This window comes from Anolis sagrei, chromosome 3 (genome assembly GCF_037176765.1).
Source record: "Anolis sagrei isolate rAnoSag1 chromosome 3, rAnoSag1.mat, whole genome shotgun sequence".
Classification (NCBI taxonomy): domain Eukaryota; kingdom Metazoa; phylum Chordata; class Lepidosauria; order Squamata; family Dactyloidae; genus Anolis; species Anolis sagrei.
The window spans coordinates 19156461-19180162 of record NC_090023.1 but is presented as its reverse complement, the minus strand read 5'-3'; the positions used below and the strand labels follow the sequence as shown (position 1 = coordinate 19180162).

Below are 23702 nucleotides of genomic sequence, written 5' to 3'. Positions count from 1 at the left end.
AATTTTTCTCAATGCTACTACATTTACCTCTTCCATTCCTTTTAAATCCTTTGTTATTATTACTCCCAGGTATTTTAATTTATTCTTAATTCTGATTCCCATTTTGCTCTGTTCTATAAAGTCTTTTTCTTCTTTCTTTACATTACTGGGGTTGTGTGCTTTCAAGTCATTTCTGACATCCAACTCTAAGGCAAATATATTACTGGGTTTCTTGGCAAGATTTGTATTCTTTGCTTTCCTCTGAGGATGAGCGAATGTGACTTGGCAGAGGTCATGCCCAGGAATTGCTTATTATTGCAGGGTCATTGGTTGTTGGTTTGATGGTTGCACTTATGTTATAATGTTGTTTTATTCTGATTTATATTACTGTTTTTATATTTTTGTATGCTATATTTTAACCATGTTTGTTTTGGGCTCATCCCCATGTAAGCTGCCCTGAGTCCTTCCGGGGAGATGGAAGTGGTGTATAAAAATAAAGTTGTTGTTGTTGTTCTTGTTGTTGTTATCCAGAGTGTTCCCATGGCCGAATGAGGATTTGAACTCTAGTTCCCAAGAATCACAGATCAATACAACAATACTTTTCTAATCCACATATCTATAGTATAGATGTATCTTTGTTTTATACCAGTTTAACTGTCATGGTATCTCCAAAGAAAACTGGAAATCGTATTTTGGTGAAAATTTTGATATTAGAATCCCTTCTCTACTTAATGTCTTTCACTACATAAGAAGTTCCATGTTGAATCAGACTAAAAACACATATTATTCAGGATTAGTTTTACACAGTTACCACCATATGCTTATGGAGCAGTTAGTTTAAGATCAATTCTAAGAAAGCTTCCTCCATTGGCCTTTCCGCATCCCTACTAACTCATCTGGGTTTTGACATGGCTATCAAATTAATTCAGAGACTGTGAGACATTGCCTTTTGTGAGCTGCGCTCTCTTATGTATCTTGCTCCCCTAGTGCCCTGTCCATACATTATGTTGGACCTTTCCAGGCAGCAAACTACTGAAAGAACTTGACTGTGGCCAAATACTGCTCCCTATTTTCCAAAGCAAGGTGCAATGTGCTCCCATCTGAATTGCTGCATGGGAGATTTTCAGGTACTCCATATAATGAAAGACTCTGCCCATGTAACAACAGGAAGTAGAATGCATCTTCCACATTCTACTGTCATGCAGTTTCTATGAACAGGCCCAAGCAGACATAATCAACTCCCTACTAAGAAGCTTACCAGCAAGTCCAGTGACGTTTCTACTTAGTGACAACCTTCCCCATGTGACCTTGGTGGTTGCCAAGTTTCTTTCTGAGGCAGCCAGGATTAGACAATTCCCAATTTTAGATGCAGGCTGAAACATGCCAGTACTTCTTGTAGACTTTTACTTATGTTTTTAGCCAACATGTATTTTAATCAGTTTTTAACTGTTGTAAATTTTATCCATTTGTGTGTTTAATCAACTGGATGCTCTAAATCTTATTACCTGCATACCTTGTACACCTATGGTACAATAAGAGTCTTTGGACCATAATAAAATGTTGTTGTCTATTATATGCTTATGGGAAGCCTCCAAGCCGAACTTAAGTGTGTTAACGATATTAAAATTTTCTGGGAAGAGGAAATTTCTGTTAAGCCAGTGTTGTTATGTAATTATCGTTTCCTAAACATAAATATGTTTACAGCACTTTTAATTTAAGTATGATAACTGACAGCAGCAATATCCACAACGTGAGCCATGCCATATGCTAATAACAAACTAAATTATGTCAAGAACCACACACTATCCATCAACAAGAGCGAGATAAAGGTTGCAGGTTTCAGTATCAGAACTTTGGAATATGTGAATGTGGGCGTTATTGCTTCCATTTATTTGGGTACATTTCAAACTTAAATGCCAAGCTTCTATAAGTTACGAAAATAGTTGTGGTGACTCATCACAACAGAAATGAGCCACTGCACTGAAAACAAGTGTCTTGAGATGGAGCCTTTTAGAGATCTGTTGAATGCTATTTCTACACAGTCTAACAGTTGGGGATGAAATGAAGTGGAGCTGGGATATTAATGGCACTGAGTCAAAGAGCCATGAACTTTGTGCAAATTTACAAAAGGGCAATTCATGGACCACTGCCCCACATGGTTAAAAGACTTTCCACTAGAGCAGACTAAGACCCACTCAAACATAAAGGATCTGCCCTAAGGTTGATTCATGCACCTTCATCTTATATGTAGGGCAGCTGGGTGAAAAAAGAGGGCAAGAGCCCCAGTATATTTAACAATTGTGCAGAAGAGGGAGGCTGTGCCTGTTGGAATTTTATTTTCTATGTCAGTAGTTTTCAGCTTTTGGTCCTCTAGATGCTTTGGACACCAGCTCTCAGAATCTATTCCTTTGGTAAGATGGCTGGGGATTCTTGTAAGTGAAGTCCAAAACACTTGGAAGAGCAAAATTTGAGAGTTCGAATGTAAAAAAAATGCACTATACAACTGTAAAAAAGTCCTTTCGTATTCTTCAACACTCTATGGCGGACTTACTTAACAACATAATATTTTATGTCCCAGTCAATTTTACTGGACTCATTGCTGAGCCTGGAATCCCAGGTTTCGGCAGTGACCATGGGAGCATTTGCACAGTTAAAGCTTGTGCACCAGCTGCGCCCGTACCTTGGGAAGTCTGACTTGGCCACAGTAGTCCATGCTCTGGTTACATCCCGTATAGACTACTGCAACACTCTCTATGTGGGGTTGTCTTTGAAGGCTGTTTAGAAGCTTCAAATGGTCCAGTAGGCGGCAGCCAGGTTAGTAATAGGAGCAGTGCTCAGAGAGCATACAACTCCACTGTTGTGCCAGCTCCACTGGCTCCCAATTTGCTACCGAGCACAATTCAAAGTGCTCATTTTAGCCTATAAAGCCCTGAACAGTCCTGGCCCAGATTAACTGTCAAAATGTATTTCTCCTTACGAACCATCCAGGAATTTAAGATTGTCTGGGGAGGCCCTGCTCTCAATCCCACCTTCCTTGCAGGACGCTTGGCAGGGACGAGAGACAGGGCCTTCTCAGTGGTGGCCCCTTGGCTGTGGAACTCCCTTCCTAGGAATATTAGATCAGCCCCCTCCCTCCTGACCTTTTGGAAAAGAGTAAAAACCTGGCTCTTCGAGCAAGTTTTCAGAAATGCAGCGTTACCAGATAAACACAGTATGATAAAATAATGAACATGGAACGGCTTAAATGATGTAAATAGGTAAGGAGTTGAACTGGAAGACATTGATTATTATAGTTTAAAGGTTTTATAAGGATTTTTATTATGTGGTATTAAATGTTTTAACTGATATGTATGTATGTATGTTGTGGCATCTAATTGTTGCCAATCTGTACGCCGTCCTGAGTCACCTTCAGGCTGAAAAGAGCAGGATAAAAATGATGTAAATAAACAAATAAACAAATAAATACTGCTACCAAGTGATAGCTAACAGCAAAAACATTAAAACTAATTACTGACTTATGGTTACCCTAAGATGACGAAATAATGTAGTGTTTTCTTGGCAAGATTTGGTCAGAGGTGGGTTGTCTTTGCTGCCTTCTGTGGCTGAGAGAGCATAACTTGCCCAAGGTCATACAGTGGGTTTCCATGGCTGAGCGGAAATTTGAATTCTAGTTTTCCAGAGTCCTAGTTCAGCATTCAAACCGCTAAAGTTCAGTGGTTCTAAAAAAAAACCCCAATATATAGATCTTTAAGAAAGTTTTAATCCTATGGAAGACTGTGTAAAGATGAGATGATCACCCTTAGTTATTTCATGTCTCCTGACTGTGAGAAAAGAGGAGGGAGAGCAAACATGTGAGGCCCAGAGAAATTTATGATTTTTTCCAACTACAATCTCAAGACAGATAACAATGTGTGATCAGAATCTACTAGCAAGGTCTATTTCATAGGGGGGAATCCTCTCCTACAATGTAGTTTGTGTGAAGGGCAAGGTTCTTCCTCTTTACGAGTTTACAGCTCTTCTTCCCTTCTTCCAAGGAAAAGAGAATTGCCATTTTCTTGTAGAGGATGCAATTAGGAACCTTAAAAAGGTGGTACAATTCCCTCAGATTATGTTTTTGCAGTATGTTGTGGCAGAGCAGCCATTATAAATCCACGCCTCACTAATATTTCCACTTTGGGTCTTAAAAACTTAATATATGCTCCCATATATTAAGGATGCGGAACAATGGCTTCAAACTACAAGAAAGGAGAGTCCATCTGAACATGAGGAAGAACTTCCTGACTGTGAGAGCCGTTCAGCAGTGGAACTCTCTGCCCCGGAGTGTGGTGGAGGCTCCTTCTTTGGAAGCTTTTAAACAGAGGCTAGATGGCCATCTGTCAGGGGTAATTTGAATGCAATATTCCTGCTTCTTGGCAGGGGGTTGGACTGGATGGCCCAGGAGGTCTCTTCCAACTCTTTGATTCTATGATTCTATAAGTTTTTGGTACAGAGCATGTATGTGCTGCTTCTGGATAAGTGAAATACTTTGAAAAATATTCTAAAATGGTTGAGGGATGGCTAGAGCTTTATGCTGCTTGTCAACTGTGATATTCCAGAGTCAAATAGTGACATCTGCACAGTTGAAATGGTGCAAATTATAGCCATGACATCCAGGCATTTGGAAGCATCAAAAGACAATCTTCTGTGATAAGAAAGATCATACAAAAGTGACATTGGGGGGAAATACAGAAAAATAGTGTTTGCTAGCACTGGCAACATGACTATGAGTGGCAAAAGTGTGAGAGAAGGGGTGATGACAAAACTTCTCTATCGGTGAACAATAGAGTAAATAAGATGAAGAAGAACACACCAAGGAAGCCCAGCCAGCCATTGCTACCTCTATTGTCACCTACAGACAAAATAGTTACACATTTCTTCACATTCTATGGTCTGAACTCTGTTCACAGCAACTGAAATGAGTTGAAAACAAAGGAGAAAGAAGGGAAAAGAAGAGATAAACTAGGATATTTCAAAAGCAGCTGAGAAAATGGGGCAGCAGAAAGTTAATTGGTGCTGTTTTTGTCAGACCGAGACAACTGTTACAGGATCTTGGCCAATGTCTTGAAATGTATTTGAGTCTCTTCGTGTCGGTAGCATAACGAAACCATATAAAGATTTAGTGCAAGGAAGGTGCTAAGGAAGAGATAAGGATGTAGCAGACTGGATAATGCCTTCAAATTTTAGACTATGGTGTACTCCAAGCCAACTTCCTGCTGCATTGACATGGAAGACACCATTACTTTGGGGGTGTAGGAAGGGACAGTTTAAACAAAGAGACAGCAGAGAATATTGGCAGATATTGGCTGCATTGTAAAAAATGTCAATTCATCTCAAGGACTGAGAGGTGATGGGAATGCTGTCAGAAGCAACAGCTCTACAACTTGTTCTAACCTCTCTCTGGTAACGTTTAGTGGCACAAATTGCCTACCATGGCAGTTCTCCACTGCTATCTTATCCATCATAGGAGCAGCAACCAATAAAGAGAAGTGGGGGGAATTTGCAAGAGGACAGTGTTTTCTTTTTCCAGGCTACAATAGGGACAGAGAAAGAGGGGGTGATGTAAAGTTATTTTTGGCGGCAGCTCAGGGTTTGCCACAATACTTAGTTTCAGCCTCTTGTCTTTCTAGCCATCTGTCCCAGGCAGTATTTCGGACAGCTGCTGGTACTTCTCCCTCGGCCGCTCCTTCTATTGTATTAAAGTGTGAAAGAAAAACAGAAGCTAAGCAAAGACTCTTTTTCTACAAGCTTGGCAGGCAGCCCAGCTCTCTTTGGTTAGATGGTTTGTACAGTTGCGGGAAACTGACAAATATAAATCAGAAAGATGGCAAGAGTTACAAAAGGCAAAAACAAAATCTCCAGGTCTGTTGTGAGCCATTCCTCACAACAAGACAGCTCCAACATGCCTTTCCTTCTACATGGAAGAATGCATATATTGGTATTGCATTGAAAAGTCCCAATAGTTCTATGAGAGACATCTCCAGGATTTAGCAAGAGTTTTACTCTTTGAGACTGGACACAAACTTTTAAAAAACCAGGATACATTTCACATTCAAAATGTATCATTCCCCCAGTGTTTTTCTACTCCATTAATGCAGATCTCATACAGATGCTTTGTGTAATTTCATATGAAGGGCAAATAAGAAGTACCAAAGTTTGCATTTCCTCTGGGCATTGTCAGACATATTAACATATACTGTATATAAAAGGTAAAGGTTTCCCCTGACATTAAGTCTAGTCGCGTCCAACCGTGGGGTGATGCTCATCTCCATTTCTAAGTTGAAGAGCCAGCATTGTCCACAGACGCCTCCAAGGCCAACATGACTGCATGGAGCACCAATACTGTATATACTCATACATAAGTTAGCCTCATGAATAAGGCGAAGACAGGTTTTGCGTCAAAATTAAGGATTTTGATATGATACACAGATAAGTCAAAGGTCATTCCAAACAGAGGTAAAAAACTGAGGGGACAAGTTACCCCTGACTACTACCATTTTCTTACACAGGCATTCAAAAAGACAATTGTGGAGAGATTTAGAAGGGATTGATGCTTCTTTTAGCTTCTGCTGGGCTGGAGAAGGCTCATACCTTTCAACACCCTACTTGGAAAATGTGGATTTTTATGAGTTACAGTTCAGTACTTGCTTATATTGACCCATAAGACAATTCAGGGTTTTTTTATTTGGTTTAACTAACATGTCTAGATGCATACATTTATATTACAGTATTTCAATCTTTCATAAAGTCATCCAGCCACAAAATTCCCAATATTCACAAATTCCACTAGATGTTTTACAACCAACCTTGAACATCAGCTTATTTCACATCAAACGTTGCAAAGCAGCTCTCTCACCCGTAACAGGTTGCCCCTCCTTACCTGGCACCTCCTCTGGTACATTTTTACTTCCTGGCGGAATTTTAGATTTTCCTCTTGCAACCTGTTCCTGCTTTCTGCAATTTCGCTCACAGTTGACTGAAGTTTCTCCATAAAGTGGTCACTCCTGTCAATGGGCTCAGGCAAATCATCACATTGAACACCAACATGCTCAGTTTTGCCCTGGCTGCAAGGATCTGCATCTTCTGCTTTGGGCCTTTGATAGTGTATCTGGATTTGATAATTTTGTGTTTGCCTCTGGAAAACAAGAAGTTGCATATATTACCTTTCCTTGGCCAGACATACATCTATTCAGTGAATTTGCAAACACAGGCTTCTCTGCAGATATTTACACTGTGGTGAACATTTTGACACTTGAGAACAGGAGATTCAAGGTTCTGGGCACCATAATTCAAGAAGGATATTGACAGGCCAGAACGTGTCCAGAGAAGGGCGACCAAAGGATTGGAACCCTACAAGGAGTTGCTTAGGCAGCTGAGTATGTTTAGCCTGGAGATGAGAAGTTTTAAGACTGGACCTAACAGTTATTATTTTAAGTTTTTGAAAAGATGCCAAACTGATGATAGAGAAAGCTTGCTTCCTGCTGCTCCAGACCATGAGGCAATGCATTCAAAATGCAAGCAAAAAGATTCCATCTAAATATTAGGAAAAACATTATAACAGTAAGAGCTAATTAACATTAGAATATGCTGCTTCAGAATATTGTGGAATCTCCTTCTCTGGTGGTTTTTAAACAGAGGCTAGTTGACCATCTGTTTGGAATGCTTTGACTGTGTTTTCTTATATAGCAGAATGGGGTTGGATAACTCATTGTACTTTGATAATTGTTGTCTAATCTGTACTTACTTGTTTCAGTCTTTTAATGACTGCTAATGCTGCCTTTCTGGATCTAAATTAGGGATTTTCCAAAGGTTTTTATCCAAAAGGATATGAGTTGCTGAGATGATTTGAAAGTTCTTCTGATTTAAAAAAAAATGCTTTTGAGAGATACAGAGTTACAGTTCAAAAGTGTCATTTCACTGATGCACTGTAGCACTATAAGTCTAAAAAACGAACAAAAAGAAAAGTGGAGATGAGAACATAGTGTTCTGGTGTGTTTCAGAATGAAAAAGAAGCCCATGTAAGAGTGGGAACACAACTGTCAAAAAATAATCTGGGATAACAGAAATGGGATAACAGATAGTGTTTTTGAAAACTGAAACAAAAGCTACCAATACCACGGCCTCCTTTATCTGTCTGGAGGAGTCCTTAGATCCAATTTCCAACTCAAACTGAATGAAGTCACCTAACTTGGCCAAAATGGGGGTGAGATGATGATTTAAAGCAAAGTATTGTGCTTTTGCAGTGATGATATGCAAAAAGAAGTAATCATGCTATAACGAGAAAAGTGTATAGGGCAGGGGTCCTCAAACTTTTTAAACAGAGGACCAGGTCACAGTCCCTTAAAATGTTGGAGGGCAGGATTATAATTTGGAAAAAACATGAATGAATTTCTATGCACTCTGCATACATCTTATTTGTAGTGCAAAACACTTAAAAACAATACAACAATTAAAATGAAGAACATTGTTAACAAATATAAACTTATTAGTATTTCAATGAGAAGTGTGGGCCTACTTTTGGATGATGAGAGGGGATTATTGTTGTTGTTGTGAGCTTTCAAGTCATTTCAGACTGAAACCCTGACCCTGAGTGAGGGCCAGGTAAATGACCTTGGAGGGCCATATTCGGCCCCCAGTCCATGGCTTGAGGAGCCCTGGTATAGGGATTAGCAATTCTCAGAAATCAAATTTAGGCAGGGTAAAGTTCCATATCATTCCTTCCTGTGTCTTAAAAATTCCTCTAATTCCACCTTGTAGAATTTAATGCAGTCTGCCCTGGATTATGCTGCTGTGTCTCACTCTCTGTGTGTCTATGTATGTTCTTTCAAGTCTATCGTTGGCTTATAGTGACACCATACACACCATAAGATTTTCCAAGGCAAGGAATACCTGTGGTTAGTTATTTCCCACAGCGGTATCATTCCTTAGTGGTCTCCCATCCAAGTACTAATGAGACTAAACCCTACTGAACTTCCAAGATCAGACAGGATTTGGTGTCTTCATGGTATTTAGGCCCTATGTCCCACAATTGTTGTGTGCCTTCAATTTGTTTTTGATTTATGGTGACCATAAAGTGAACCTATTATGGGTATTTCTGAGGCTGAAGCCCCTTCTATACTGCCACATCAAATCAAGATTATCTGCTCTGAAGTGTAGACTCATATAATCCAGTTCAAAGAAGATAATGTGGATTATCTGCTTTGATAATCTAGATTATATGGCAATGTAGAAGGTGGCTGGTTATCTAGCAAGTTTTCACAGCTGAGCAGAGATTCAAACCCTGGTCTCCAGGATTGTAGTTCAATGCACAAATCACTGCGCCATGCCATGCTAGCTCTACCACCTCACAATTATTTTTATGTCCCTGTCAAATTTACTGCTGCTACCTGGTGATAGCTAACAGCAAAAACTTTTCCGTATATGCACATATATACCGTGCGCCTCCCTCCACGAACAGAGGAACATGACTAAGTTGTATAAAAATAAATTCTAGGTCACCTGTTACCTTGTCTCACTTGATTATGTTCTTTTGAGTCCATCAAGCGTTCCTTATATGCTTTTAAGAATAGAAATGCATTTGTGATAGCTGATTAACATAAAAGTGTTGTTTCTATGGTTATGATGTTTCTTGGAGAATACTTGAGTCGTACCTTCTCCACATCAAAAGGAATGACAGTGGATGAAATATGAACATGTGAGTGACCCAGTCCATTATTCTCTAGCGTGTTATTCTAATTTAGTACTCTATAATTCAGGGAGTACAACCGGGTTGTTATTGGGAGAGGGGAAAATGGGGGGGGGGGGCTGCTAATTGATCCAAGTCTGCAGCCTTCATAAATGTCATTCTGAGTCGTTCTCATCCAATCTGCTTCTTTCCTGAAATTCCATAGAGCTTGTGTCATTGTTTTCCAAACTTCTGAAACATCTTTTCCCTTGAACTAAAAACAAAACTAGAGGCAGGCTTCTATTATACCATTAAAAGGTTTAGTGTTCAAATGTTTATGAGTAAGAGCTCTTTATCCTCGGAGATGCTTATTTCTTCTGAGTGGGACTATTCTGAGCTTTTGTTCTCTAATTTTGCTGTTTACAAAGCTGTGGAGATGGGAGGAGAATTATACACTCATAGAAGATGAAGCTTGGAAGGCAAGATGAGGGAAGGCAAGGCTGGAAAATGAATCAGCACCATTCTTTCTGTGTTATAGAATAATAAAATCATAGAGTTGTAGGAGACCCCCAACAGATGGCTACCCAGCTTCTGCTTAAAGCTTCCAAAGAAGGAGCCTCCACTACACTCCGAGGCAGAGAGTTCCACTGCTGAACAGTTCTCACAGTCAGGAAGTTCCTAATGTTCAGGTGGAATCTCTTTTCTTGTCGTTTGAAGCCACTGCTCTGCATCCTAGTCTCCAGGGCAGCAGAAAACAAGTTTGCTCCCTCCTCCCTATGACTTCCCCTCACATATTTATACATGGCCCTCATCATGTCTCCTCTCAGCCTTTTCTTCTGAAGGTTAAACATGTCCAGCTCTTTAAGCCATTCCTCGTAGGGCTTGTTGTCTTTCTCTGGACACATTCCTGCTTGTCAACATCTCCCTTCAATTGTGGTGCCCAGAACTGGATGCAGTATTCCAGGTGTAGCATGACTTCCCTGGATCTAGACACTAGATTCCTATTCATGCAGGCCAAAAGCCCACTGGCTTTTTTGCCGCTGCTTGACATTGTTGGCTCATGTTTAACTTCTTGTCCACGAGGACCCCAAGATCTTTTTCACACGTAGTGCTCTCAAGCCACGCGTCCCCCATTCTGTATCTTTTCATTTCATTTTTTCTGCCTAAGTGGTGTATCTTGCATTTGTCACTGTTGAACTTCATTTTGTTAATTTTGGCCCATCTCTCCAATTTGTTAAGATCCTTTATATACAGCTTAAACTGGAAACAAACACTCACTCCACAGATAGCTTCAAAGAACAGGGAACAATCACTCAATCAATATACTACTACATATAATGGCATTACAGACATAGCTATCAGTAAGAGCAATGAATCATTCAGAGGATGGAACAATTCATCACTCCTTGAGTTGGATGCTTGACCTATGGGACATGCTGGCTGGGGATTTTGAAGTCTGAAAAGGGAACTCCAAGCTCTGAATTGAGGGCTAATGTAAACAGAAGGGCAGCTGGAGTTTTATCTTAATGGTATGGATAGAGTGGCCTACCCTTTACTTTCAACAAGAGGAAGATATTCACATTCGTTGATTGATTTTACTTATAATTTTATCCAACTTCTGATCTATAAGACTATTCATGAAAGTGTGGTATGTGCTATTTAGCAATAAAATGCTACCATTAGTTTATTGTAAATAGTGAAGGTGCAGTGGAATAAATAAAAGGCACGAGTGCCTCATAGTATCACAGACTCATTTAATTGGAAGAGACCACAAGGGCCATCCAGTCCAACCCCCTACAATGCAGGAAAATATAATCACACTTTCTGCTTCCCTAAAAATCCTTTTATCTGAAGTACATGGTTTGTAGTTTCCAGCCCCAGGCAAAGTGTACAATGGAACATCTTACCCAAGTCATTAAATACTTAAGATGAGATTGTATCGTGGAGGAAGCAGAAGTACCAGACACTTACACTTCCTTATCCGTTTGAAAGATATCAAATCTTAAGTCACTCTTAACAATGCTATTTTAGAGTGTTATCAGTAGTCTTCTTGGATAGCACTTGACCCATCTTGAACTACCAGTCTTTGCTGACTCAAAGTGCTGGTTCTAAATTTCACTTTTCTGGCTTGGGACCAAGGACTCTGGATCACCAGTCTCCTCATGTACCTACATAAGTTTAAGGTTTTTGTTTTTTTTTTAAATTGTATTTATTTTCAGGTGAGGTGAGGTGCATGAGGTGGCTGTGGGGAAAATAGTCTTTTCTGTTATGACACTCTTATTGCGAAATATATCAAAGATACTTGCTTGGTGCTTAACCCAATGTCATTTTAAGACAGTGTGAAGAAGACCTTTTAATTTTCAAAGACTCTTGAATTTATCTCTGTTTTTAAGTTTTAACCGGGACTATTGTTTTCCTATGCCTAATGATTTAATGGCCAGAATCTCATTGGTGTCACATACAAATATATGTTTCCTTACAAACATGGCTGCAGTTTTTTGTCCATCAGGTAACAGATGCATTCAGTTCATGTTTGTGTAGATCAGTAGTTCTCAACCTATGGGTTCCCAGGTGTTTTGGCCTACAACTCCCAGAAATTCCAGCCAGTTCACAAGGTGTTAGAATTTCTGCAAGTTGAAAGACAAAACATCTGGGGACCCACAGGCTGAGAACCACTGATGCAAATGGAGTTCCACAAAAATTAACATTTCATATGCAGCTACTTATTCTTGGGTGGTGTGCCAGCACTCTTCGTGAACTGATTCACTGGGATTGTGGAACCAGGTTTTGTGCAATCTAGTTCCATTGCAGGATAAACAACCATACTAGCAGACATGCCATCAATTGCGCAACACTGATATTCAGCAGATGGGTGGTGTAGTGCAATCATGAATTACATGAACATTGATTTTCACTACACAAGCATGATGCAGGCTTCCGCTGGATTGGCTGCATTGTCCAAATCACCATCTCCCAAAGCAGTTACTATGTTCCCAACTCAAGAATGGAAAATGTAAAGTTCATGGCCAGGAAAAGAGATTTAAAGATGGGATTAAAGCTAACCTTAAAAATGGTGGCATAGACATAGAGAACTGGGAAGCCCTGGCCCTTGAGTACTCTAGCTGGAGGTCAGCTGTGACTAGCAGTGCTGCAGAATTCAAAGAGGCACGAATGGAGGGTGAAAAGGAGAAATGTGACAAGAGGAAGGTGAATCAAGCCAAACCTGACCGGGACCGCCTTCCACCTGGAAACTGAGGCCCTCACTGTGGAAGAACATATGGATCAAGAATAGAGCTCCACAGTCACCTACGTATCCACTGCCAAGACACTACATTCAGAAGGCCATCACACTCGGACAATGAGGGATCGCCTAAGTAAAAGTAAGTAATTACTGTATTTTTAATTTCCAATTATTTTTGTTGTAAGCTATGCTGGGATCAGTATTAGAGTGTATTACATAAATATTTTAAATTAGTAAAGAGCCCATCCAAGCTCAGCTATTACTATGGCTATATGCTCTCACTGGGGAAGGAGAATAATAGGATGTTCTTTCCTTTCAGCTACCTTTTTTTGTTCAGTTGCTTATGCTGACCTTGAGTTAAAACCTTTAAAGAGAAACGACAAAAACAACCTCAGCTCAATCTTTTTGTCTCTGGTCAAAAGATATGTCTAGCTATCTGTGTCACTCCACGTCTTATGGTGTGAAAAGAAAAACTCATTGACTTCAACTATCGATGTCATTCCACATCTGAGGCTGTGAAAAGACAAGCTCATCTACTTCAACCCTCCATGACTCATCCATACAGCCACTATTATGTGTCACAAGGAAGCACCTGTCCATTCTAAACATCTTCGTGTAAAATTGCCATTTGATTGAATTTGTGTGTCTTCATTTCCCATTCTGAAATACTTCTCCCATTTTAGAAATACCACACTCCAAAGACTTTTTCCTTTGTCCTTGTCTATTCAGAGATGCTATTTCCTGCCAATAGAACCCAGGGTGGCAAGCTGTCTGTAAGCAAAGCTAATATGTGAGTTATAACAAAGACTATATATGTTCCAATAACTAAAAGTTGCCAGTCTGTATTTTGATCTATGTTAGGACGAACTTCCCATTTCTGATCCTGGTGCGTCTACACCAGGAATGGGCAAACCCAAGCCTGAGGGTTGGATGTGGCCCCTTGGGCTCTTTTCTCAGGCCCTCCTCTCACCATCCTATCCTTCCTTCATTCTCGCTTTCCTTCCTCCTTTCCTCCCTCCCTCCCTTATTTCCCTCTTTCTCCTTCCTTCCTTCCTTCCTTCCTTCCTTCCTTCCTTCCTTCCTTCCTTCCTTCCTTCCTTCCTCCCTACCTCCCTCCCTCCCTCCCTCCCTCCCTCTCTCTTGTTTTTCCTCCCTTCTCTCTTTCTTTCCTCACTCCCTCCCTTTCCTCCTTCTCTTTTTTCCTTCCTCCTTTCCTCCTTGGGGATGTTTACCTGGAGAAGAGAAGGTAGAGAAGGAACATGAAAACCATGCTTCAAGATTTCAAAGGGTGTCCCATTGAGGAGGAGGGAGGGAAGGAGGGAACTGACTTTCTGCTGCTCCAGAGACCAGGGTACAAGGGAGCAATACATTCAAATGGCAGGGAAAGATTCGACTGAAAAGATTATGGAGAACTTCCTAGAGAGTGGCATAGGTTGCCCGGGAGTGTGGTGGAATCTCCTTCTCTGGAGGCTTTTCCACAGAGGCTGTCTGCAGGGAGTGCTTTGGTTGTGCCTTCTTGCATGGCAGAGGTTGGACTGGGTGGCCAGTCCAACCCCCTAGGATTCTAGAATTTTGTATTAGAAGTAGGCAATATGAGGTCTGATTGATACATTTTCTCTCTCCCGTCCATCATCTCATCTTGACCAAGGCTAACCCTTTTGGGATCCAAATGTTTCCTGTCTTTCCTTCACTTTCTGCCTCCGAAAGAGAAGAGGAAGGCAACGAAAGGGCAGAGAGGGGACTTGGGGAGAACTGCCTCCCTCCCAGACGGCCCACCCCACTCCGGCCCACCTTGTGGCCCCCAAGTTAGAAGGTTTGTCCATGCCTGATCTACACTGCACAGTTATAGCAATTTGACACCACTTTAACTGCCATGGCTCAATGTTATGGAATCAAAAGAGTTGCAGTTTCACAAGGTCTTTAGCCATCTCAGCCAAACTACAACTCCCAGGATTCCTTAGTATTGAGCCATGACTGTTAAAGTGGTGTCAAACTGCATTAATTCTAATGTTTACAGGTACCCTCCTGTCTCTACCTCAGAATCTTTTATACATATATTTTAATTGAAATTCTGATGTTGATTAAGTTTCTTTTTGCATAGTCTCTTGACTTCCATCAGTGTAAGTCTTAATTACCCATGTGTTCAAACTAAGCTACAGATGCAGTGATGCCCAGGAGTAAAAACCACAAGAAACATCTGCTGCCATCCTACCTTTCAGCATGAATACACATCACAATATCTTTCAAAACTTGTTTGGAAACTCTTTCTGCTTATATTTTTATCCCCATGCTTCCTGGAAATCAAGCTAGAAACCCGCTTCCAGCATTTTCCCACCTTTTCCTCTTGTTATCTCAGCTGCAATCCACTTTCAGTATCTCTAACAAGGAGATGCACATGGTCTGGGAAAGATTAGCAGCATGGTAGGTCTCTTAAAGAGAAGGAACGGTAATGGTCTCCTGGAACCTCTACCCTGGTCAATGTTCAGATACAATCCACCTACTCTCCTGAAGCTGCTACTAGCAATAACAGGGAAAATACATACTGGTATGTATTAAGGTATAAGTCAACTGAAATTATGGATTGTGATGTGACCTCTGGATAAGTCCAAAGTCATTCTGTGGAGAGGGAATGCAACTAGTACTGCTATTTTCACATCCAGACCTTCAAAAAGACCAGAATTGCTGCTACAGAGAAGATAGGGGAGACTAGGACTTTTTTAAGGTTCTCCTGTGTTGAACCCTTCCACACAGCTGCATAAAATCCACATTGAACTGGATCATATGGCAATGTGGACTCAGATAACCCAGGTCAAAACAAATATTGTGGGATTTCTGCCTTGACATTCTGGGTTATATGGCTGTGTGGCCCTAAGTGCTTACTTTTTTATTTGTTAATTTACTGTCGATGTATGACATTTTAGATTTTTACTGTTAGCATTGAATCCTTGCTGTCAGCCAGTCAGAGTCCCTCCACAGAGGTAGAGAAGATCAGGATATAAAAGTTTTAAATAAATAAGAATAAATAATACTTTTCACCCTCTCTGCTCTACTCAAGTTGGATTTACACTGCTCTATATCCCTCTATATCTATATCACTGCTCTATATTCTAATCTAGAATCCAGATTATTAAAGCAGATAATCCACATTATCTGCATTGACCTGGATTACATGCCTCTACACAGATAATCCAGTTCAAAGCAGATAATATGGATTTTATATGGCAGTGTAGAAGGGGCCTCATATAATCCAGTTCAAAGCAGATAATCTGGGATCAGATCCTGCGATATAGGGCAGTGTAGATCCAGCTTCAAAGAATTGGATGGTTCGTTTCTTTTTAATGAGAGTGAAGGTTTAGTATTTGCCTTGACCTGTAGATAAAGTGACCCAGGTTTTTTTAGGTTGATTGATTGATTTAAATTCCTAGTTTTATACATGACTATATACACTATTTAGGAGAAAATACCATTTATTTCCTTAGTCTCTTGTAGTTTGGTCTTCAGAGGGTTTGCCAGTTAAAATTAGGAGAGATAGCAAAAGTTATTTTTTGGAATCCCCTTGTCAATATAGTCAGTGTTGGTCATGTTGAAGGGTTATGGGCATTACAATCCAAAAATGTAACTTTTCCAAGTGTTCCTTCTGACAGTATATATATATATATATATATACAGTAATCATAACTCTGCCCCATCATTATTATAGAGACAATTGTAAGCACAGGGCATTTTCCAGCCCACACTCCTAACAATGGAAACAGCGACATTTACACTTTTATACAACATGCAGCTTTTTGTCTACTTTAATGTGGCTGCATTGTCTGAATTTTCAGACACGATGTTCCTGATTTGCAATGATATTAACACAGTCATTTTTAAAGCAAAGAAAATGTGTGATTTTAGTTAAGTATTTCTCCAGGATTTATGGACCATTTACTTCCAATTCCTCTTTGAAAACAAAAAGAACAGTACCTGCAATAGATTACATTTCTCAGACAATAATTTCCGTTGAGCATCTAAAGAAACTAGATGATTTTGATACAGCGTTTCTTGTTTATCCCACTCCCTTGATTTTGCTCTGAATTCCTGCAGGGAAAAAGCAGAAGGAAATCACATTACAGACTGTCTACATTCTCCTTATACACCTTGAGAAAGAATGAATGCTGCAATTTTAAATATAAAACCCCTTTTGGCAATTAACAACAAATCTGGAGTAGATAGGCTGGTAAGAAAGAGTAATCATATCATACCAAACTGAGATCTTGAAAAAACATCTACTGATTCGGTTGGTGAATATACAGGTATTTAATTAAAATCCTGGGGAACACACAATATTCTTGAATTACATATTATTAGCAATTTATACAATACTTTGTTTTTGTGTGCCTTCAAGTTGTTCCCAGGCAATGATGACTCCAAGACTGGATCTATACTGTCACAGAATGCTGATTATCAAAGCCAATAATCTATATTATCTGGTTTGTATTGGATTATATGAATCTACACTGCCATAGAATCCAGTTCAAAGCAGATAATCTGGATTTTATTTTGTTGGAAACAGCAACCTTCCAAGCCTTCACTATTTGTTTGTTCATGTATATATTTGCTAATCTGTATTGTATGTATATATTGATTTGCCGGTTTGACTGATCTCTTTGGTGTGGGAGGGGCTACAGACATGTGATTGTACTGAGCATGTTCAGACTCAAGACTCCATTTTTGTTATTAGTATGCTTCTGGACTTCAATGTTAGCAGTTAGCTTTAGACCTCAGTGGAGGTGGATGCAAAATGGACTTCAATGTTAGCAGTTTGCATTTTGGACTTATGCAGGAACGGTTTACTATATGTTTGCTTTGAGAAGCAGTGTGTACAGTTATACAGTTTGGACTTCCATAAGATCTATACTTAAAGACTTTGGACTATTGATTAAGAATGATGCCCTGTGTTTTCAACACAGAGAAACTACATCCTATCTGTTGAACTTTAATAAGAAATGTGCTTGTATGCTGAATTAATACAAGATGTTTATCAGTAAACAAGATATGTTACTTTTTCAATAAGGTTTCAAGGGAGAGTATATGTTTTGGGCAACTGCAACTGCAACTTCAAAGAAACATTTTAAAACTCTGCTAGCAAAATATATGTTTTTTGTACAGTGGTATGTCTTTGTCCCTGGCAGTTCAAGGCATGGTTTATCAGTTTAACAACTGATTAACCTGTGTGCAACCCTATATATAACCAAATGGATCTACACTGCTCTACATCCCAGGGTATGATCCCAGATTATTTGATTATCCTATATTATATGGCAGTGTAGACTCATATAATTTAGTTCAAAGCAGATAATCTGGGGTCAGATCCTGGGTTATAAGGCAGTGTGGATCCAGCCTTAGATTCTTGTTTGAATTCAGCTTTGGGACTGGCCTTCATCCAAGCCCGTATCCAAATCAAAACCCTAAGATGAACCTGAAAATCATCATAGCATATTAGTGATTTGCCTTTTCAAATTGAGATAAATAATCCCTAAAACAGACAGTAGGTGTTCATGGGTGAAATTGATTATTTAGATCCATTTCAGTCTTGCTTAAAGCCTGGCTATGGGACAGAAACAGCTTTGGTCGCATTGGTGGATGACCTAAAGCAGGGAAGTTGATACATGGAGTGTGTCCCTGTTGGCTCTGCTGGACCTCTCAGTGGCTTTTGATACCATCAAGCATGGTATTCTTCTGGGTTGCCTCCCTGAGATAGGACTCAGCCATGGAAACCCACACACTCTCAGTCCAGAAAATCCTGTGATAGGGGCTCACTGTGGTTGCCTTTGGAAATAACCTGAAGGCACATCACAACAACAAAGACAAACTGGCTGGGCAGGCTTCCATGAACACAGAGTTCTATGTGTGTGAGCGGCAGAAGTGAGAAAGACCTGACTGTTAGGGTCATATTGTGTATCTTGAACTAGAAGTCTGCTCCCACAAGGTCTCCTTGGATGATTTTCGAGTGTGGGAGAAGACACTGCTTCTGACAGATATACTTACTTCCAATTTCTGGTTTAAACTGCTCATTTGGAAAGGCACATCTTCATTTTCCTTATATGTCTCCACTTCATGAGCTTTATTTTGTTTTACCTGGTGCAGCTGCAACTTTTCATAGCTTTGTGTCAGCTTGGAAAACTGAAAATTAAATGAACGTCAAGAAGATCATCTCATTTCTAACTGAGCACTAAAGGCATAATTGGCAAAAGCAGTTAAGGTTATATATTCTAATTAGACCATCTCTGTTAAAAATATACCAGTTATTACAACTAAGCGGTTAAGGGATGGACAGGGCTAAACTTTCATATAGCTCGTGGTGTTAATTAACTGCACTGTTAAACATAGATTGACTTTAGAGTTGTTTTGTGCTGCTGTTCTTGCCCAATGTTTGTACAGATTGTTTTGCATTTGTTTAGTGCCATCTTGTGTTGACAGCTTTAATGGTTTCTCTGAAGGAAAGATGGGCTAGTTGTCTTAATTTGGTAAGAAGTTAGTATCATTAATAAGTTCAGCAAAGATCATCTTGGAGGTGGGTGAGATGATTTTTGCCAAGAACATAGCATGGTAGGAGTAGATTAACTCAACTTGCTGAATGCTGTGGTTTCACTTCTGAACAGCACTCTCATGGAACTGCTGTTTAAGACAATGAGCAGGACAATAAATGTAATTATGCACTTAATACACATCTATTATTATTATTATTATTATTATTATTATTATTATTATTATTATTACTCTTTATTCAGTTTTTCTCCCATGGGTGGGATTCAAAGTGGCATACACTGGTTAAAAACAGCAAAAATTACATAACATAAAAATTCAACAAAAAACATCATTTAACCAAATAAACATAAACCATATATAACAAATGAATAAATTAAGACATTATGCTACTAAAAATTCCCTGACCCTCAGGCCACTGAGGTTATCCATTAGAACAGTTATACTAGGGTCCCAAAAACTCAATTTCCTTTAGGCCGTGTAAAAGCATTGCCAGGTCCAAAATAGCATTTTGTAAATTACCAGTAACTGTCTGGCCATTGCCTATTATTGATCTTCATAGAATCACAGAATCAAAGAGTTGGAAGAGACCTCATGGGCCATCCAGTCCAACCCCCTGCCAAGAAGCAGGAATATTGCATTCAAATCACCCCTGACAGATGACCATCTAGCCTCTGTTTAAAAGTTTCCAAAAAAGGAAAGGCCTGGTTCCACAAAAGGCTTTAATTTGCAAACGAGGGGACTGATCAAATTTCTTTAGGAGGGGAGTTCCAGAGCCGTGGGTTCACCACCGAAAAGGCCTCCCTCTTGTTCCCACCAACCGCACTTGTGTCGGTAGTGGGATCGAGAGAAGGGCCTCTCCTGATGATCTAAGGCAGTAGATCTCAACCTGTGGGTCCCCAGATGTTTTGGCTGTCAACTCCCAGAAATCCTAACAACTGGTAAACTGGCTGGGATTTCTTGGAGTTGTAGGACAAACCACCTGGGGGCCCACAGGTTGAAAACCACTGATCTAAGGGATCGTTTGGGCTCTTAGGAGGAGATATGGTCCCTCAAGTAGGCTGGGCCCAAACTCGAACTATGAAGATTAAGAACAGAATTCATGTTAAATACTAATGATGTGGCCTAAATACTCTAAATATTCATCTAGTCTTGGAACCTAAGGAGGACCAGCTTGGGTTTGTACTTGAATGGAAGATCGCTAATGAATACTGGGTGCTGTAGGCTATATTTCAAAGGAAGAAACTGACAAAATCACAAAACCCCTACTGAGTTCCATGGGGGTCACTATAAGTCAACTTGAAGACACACACTATAATAATGGTAACTGGGTGACATATTTGATGTCAATGAAAAAGCTGATTTCAGTGTCATGCATCAGCAAGTAGTATCTATTGTAACTTGCAGCAAAATCAGACTACTTGATACTGTTGGAAGGGACTGCAAGAAAAGTTACAATGATGTAGAGCTGGCTGAAACAAATATCAACTGGTTGGTGCTTTTCAAATAGCATGTGCTGGCTTTGGCCTATAAAGCCCCAAACGGTTCTGGTCTAACTTATTTGTCCGAACGTCTCTCCCCTTATAAGCCAACTACAACTTTAAGATCTGCTGGGAAGGCCCTGCTCTTGGTCCTACCCTCTTTGTAAGTGCAATTGGTGGGGATGAGAGACAGGGCCTTCTCAGTAGTGGCCCCTTGGCTGTGGATTGTTGGGGTACATTTTATTGTTATGTTTATATGCAGCACTGAATATTTGTCAGAATCTGTAAGCCACCTTGAGTTCCCTTTGGGGTGAGAAAGGTGAGGTATAAGTGAAATAAAATAAGTAAATACACATGTTTGTATCTGGAACCAGTAGTCGCAACTTTGGGAGCCTTTATCTTCCCTTCTTCTCCAATATGTGTGAGGTCTGAATCTGCACAAGGGAAAAGAAAACAAACAGCCACCCCAGCTCTCTTTTGCCCATTGCTGTGCTACATTCACATTGGAGGGTTAAGGCCCTAGATGACAGCGAAAGTTGGGAGGAGGGACGAGGAGACCTGAGGGCAACGTGAGGGCACTAACTGTAGAGCCCTTGCTCTGCAGAGAGCAGAGACGTACCTCTCTCAAGCACTGCCTTTGAGCCCAACTCTTTTCCAGCCTATGCCAAGAGGGAAGGAATGAAGGTGGGAAATGGGGGAAGGAAGGAAGAAGGGAGAGAAGAAGGGAGGGAAGGAAAGAGGAAGGAAGAATGGAAACAGAGAAGAAAGGAAGGAAAGAAAGGTAGAGAAGGAAGGATAAAAGGAAAGAAAAAGAGAAGGAGGGAAAGAAATAGAGAGGGAAGGAAGGAGAGAAGGAAAGAAGGAGAGAAGGAGGAAGGAAGGAAAGAGAGAAGGAAGGATGGAACCAAAGACCAAAGGAAGGAAGGAAAGAAAGAGGTGGAGAAGGAAGAAAGGAGAGAAAGAGGGTGGGAAAGAAAAAGGAAGAAGGAACGAAAGCAAGAGGGAAGGAAGGAGAGAAAGAAAGAAAAATAAAGAAAGAGGGAAGGCTGGCCACAGCAACACGTGGCGGGTACAGCTAGTAAATAAATAAATGGAATTTAATGTTTTTAAAAGTTTAATCTGTTTGATTTTAATCTAATCTAATTTTTTTAATTGTATGTGTTTTAAGGCACTGAATAATTGCCTCTATCTAAGCCGCCTTGAGACCCTTTCGGGGTAGAGAAAGGTGGAATATAAATAGAGTAAATATTTTTTTTTATTCTTCCCTCCTTTTGCATCTATATCTCAGTCTTTCTCCTGGGAGCTCAGGGCAGCATTCAGTGGTTCCTTTCCCACATTTTGCTCTCACAGAAGCTTGTGTGGTAGGTTAGTTTAAGAGAGAATGTCTGATCCAGCGGGGATTATAGCTCCTCTGTGCAAAAGTTCCTACGCAGGGTCTGAGAGAGATCTCGTCCCAGTTAATGTCTTTTGACAGCAGTGGATCCCTCCGGCTGGTATGTTCTGAACTCTCACCGTGAAACTTTGAAAAATTCAGAAAGTAAGAAAAGAACAGAACATCTTGTGCCAGGAAAGTAGACATTTTTTACCCAGTTGTTTCCCACTCCTGTAGATCATTTGTATTGCCAATTTGTGGCTCGGATCGTGATTTCACAAACTACAAAACACTCATGCACATCAGGGGCTTTCTTTCTTTTATAGGAGCTTGTTGTCCAGCTGCTACAATTAGGAGCTAGCTTCAAACTGCATTAAATGGTCAGTGTAGACTGGGCCTGAATTCAAACAAATAATAACATGAATAAAATCTGTATTTTTTTCTTACTTGAGTTTTCAGGGCTTGAAGCTGTGCATCATAGTTCTCAACGATTTCATATTTTGACTTTTGCAAGCTGTCCAGCTTCTGCCTTAGGACCCCAACCTGTGTTTGTAATAAGATATTGTTTTGAGCCCCATGAGGAAACAAGCAAAGAGACATCACTGCTAAGCTACAATAAACAACACATTTTCAAAATGAATATTTAGATCTCTATGAGAGAAGCTGACAAACTTTTACCATTTGTACACTGAGACAGCTAAATCCATATAAGCACTTGGATTTATTTAATCCCTTGTGTTGTATGGTTTTGGAGTCACTCAAAAACTAAATGATTAAATTGAGGCTATTGAGAAAACATGCCTCACTGAAAAGACAATTTATGCTGGGAAAAGGTGAAGGCAGTAACTGAAGAGGAAGACTGCATTACAGATGGATTGGTTCAGTAAAAGAAGCCATGGCCCTGAGCAGGGCGGTTAATAACAAGATTGTTTGGAGGTCTTTTATTCATAGGACCATCATAAGTCGAAACTACTTAAATGGCTTATTCTAACAGCAAAAAAATTGTGAATGTGCTCAGGTGTATTTTGCCTGGCCATAACTCTGTGCCATTTGGCAAGCATTCAAAAATATCAGTCGCTCCAGCCTTTGTGTAGCAGAGAGCAAGAAGAAAGGGCAAGCAGTGTTAGGTGAAACTTTAGAAATCAGAAGAGGGTTGCAAATGCGGTTGGCAGAGACAAGGAGCAAGGCCTTCTCGGCTGTGGCCTATGGTTCTGGGACCTGGACTTCAAACAATAGGTGTATGCAGCTTTTAATGGGACAAGGGCTGGAACGGCGACTCGACTGATGAGATTGTTTTATGGTTTTAATAACTGTTTTGATATTTGATGATGTACTATTTTTAATATGATTTATGTTTAAAGTGTGGTTTTACTATTGTAGTTGTAAGGCATTGAATTTTTG

At 40.1% G+C, this 23702-nt stretch overlaps 1 protein-coding gene across 1 annotated transcript in view; it reads right to left on the bottom strand.

The window, feature by feature from the left end:
* The window catches only part of DEUP1 (deuterosome assembly protein 1), an 83487-nt gene that overhangs the window by 35451 nt on the left and 24334 nt on the right, over positions 1–23702 (bottom strand). The window contains exons 4-7 of the mRNA XM_060771112.2: positions 22749–22844; positions 18951–19085; positions 16887–17000; positions 6896–7150 (exon numbers count right to left, since the gene is read on the bottom strand). Of these exons, the coding sequence (XP_060627095.2) occupies positions 6896–7150; positions 16887–17000; positions 18951–19085; positions 22749–22844 (600 nt within the window). The remainder of the gene's footprint in view (positions 1–6895; positions 7151–16886; positions 17001–18950; positions 19086–22748; positions 22845–23702) is intronic.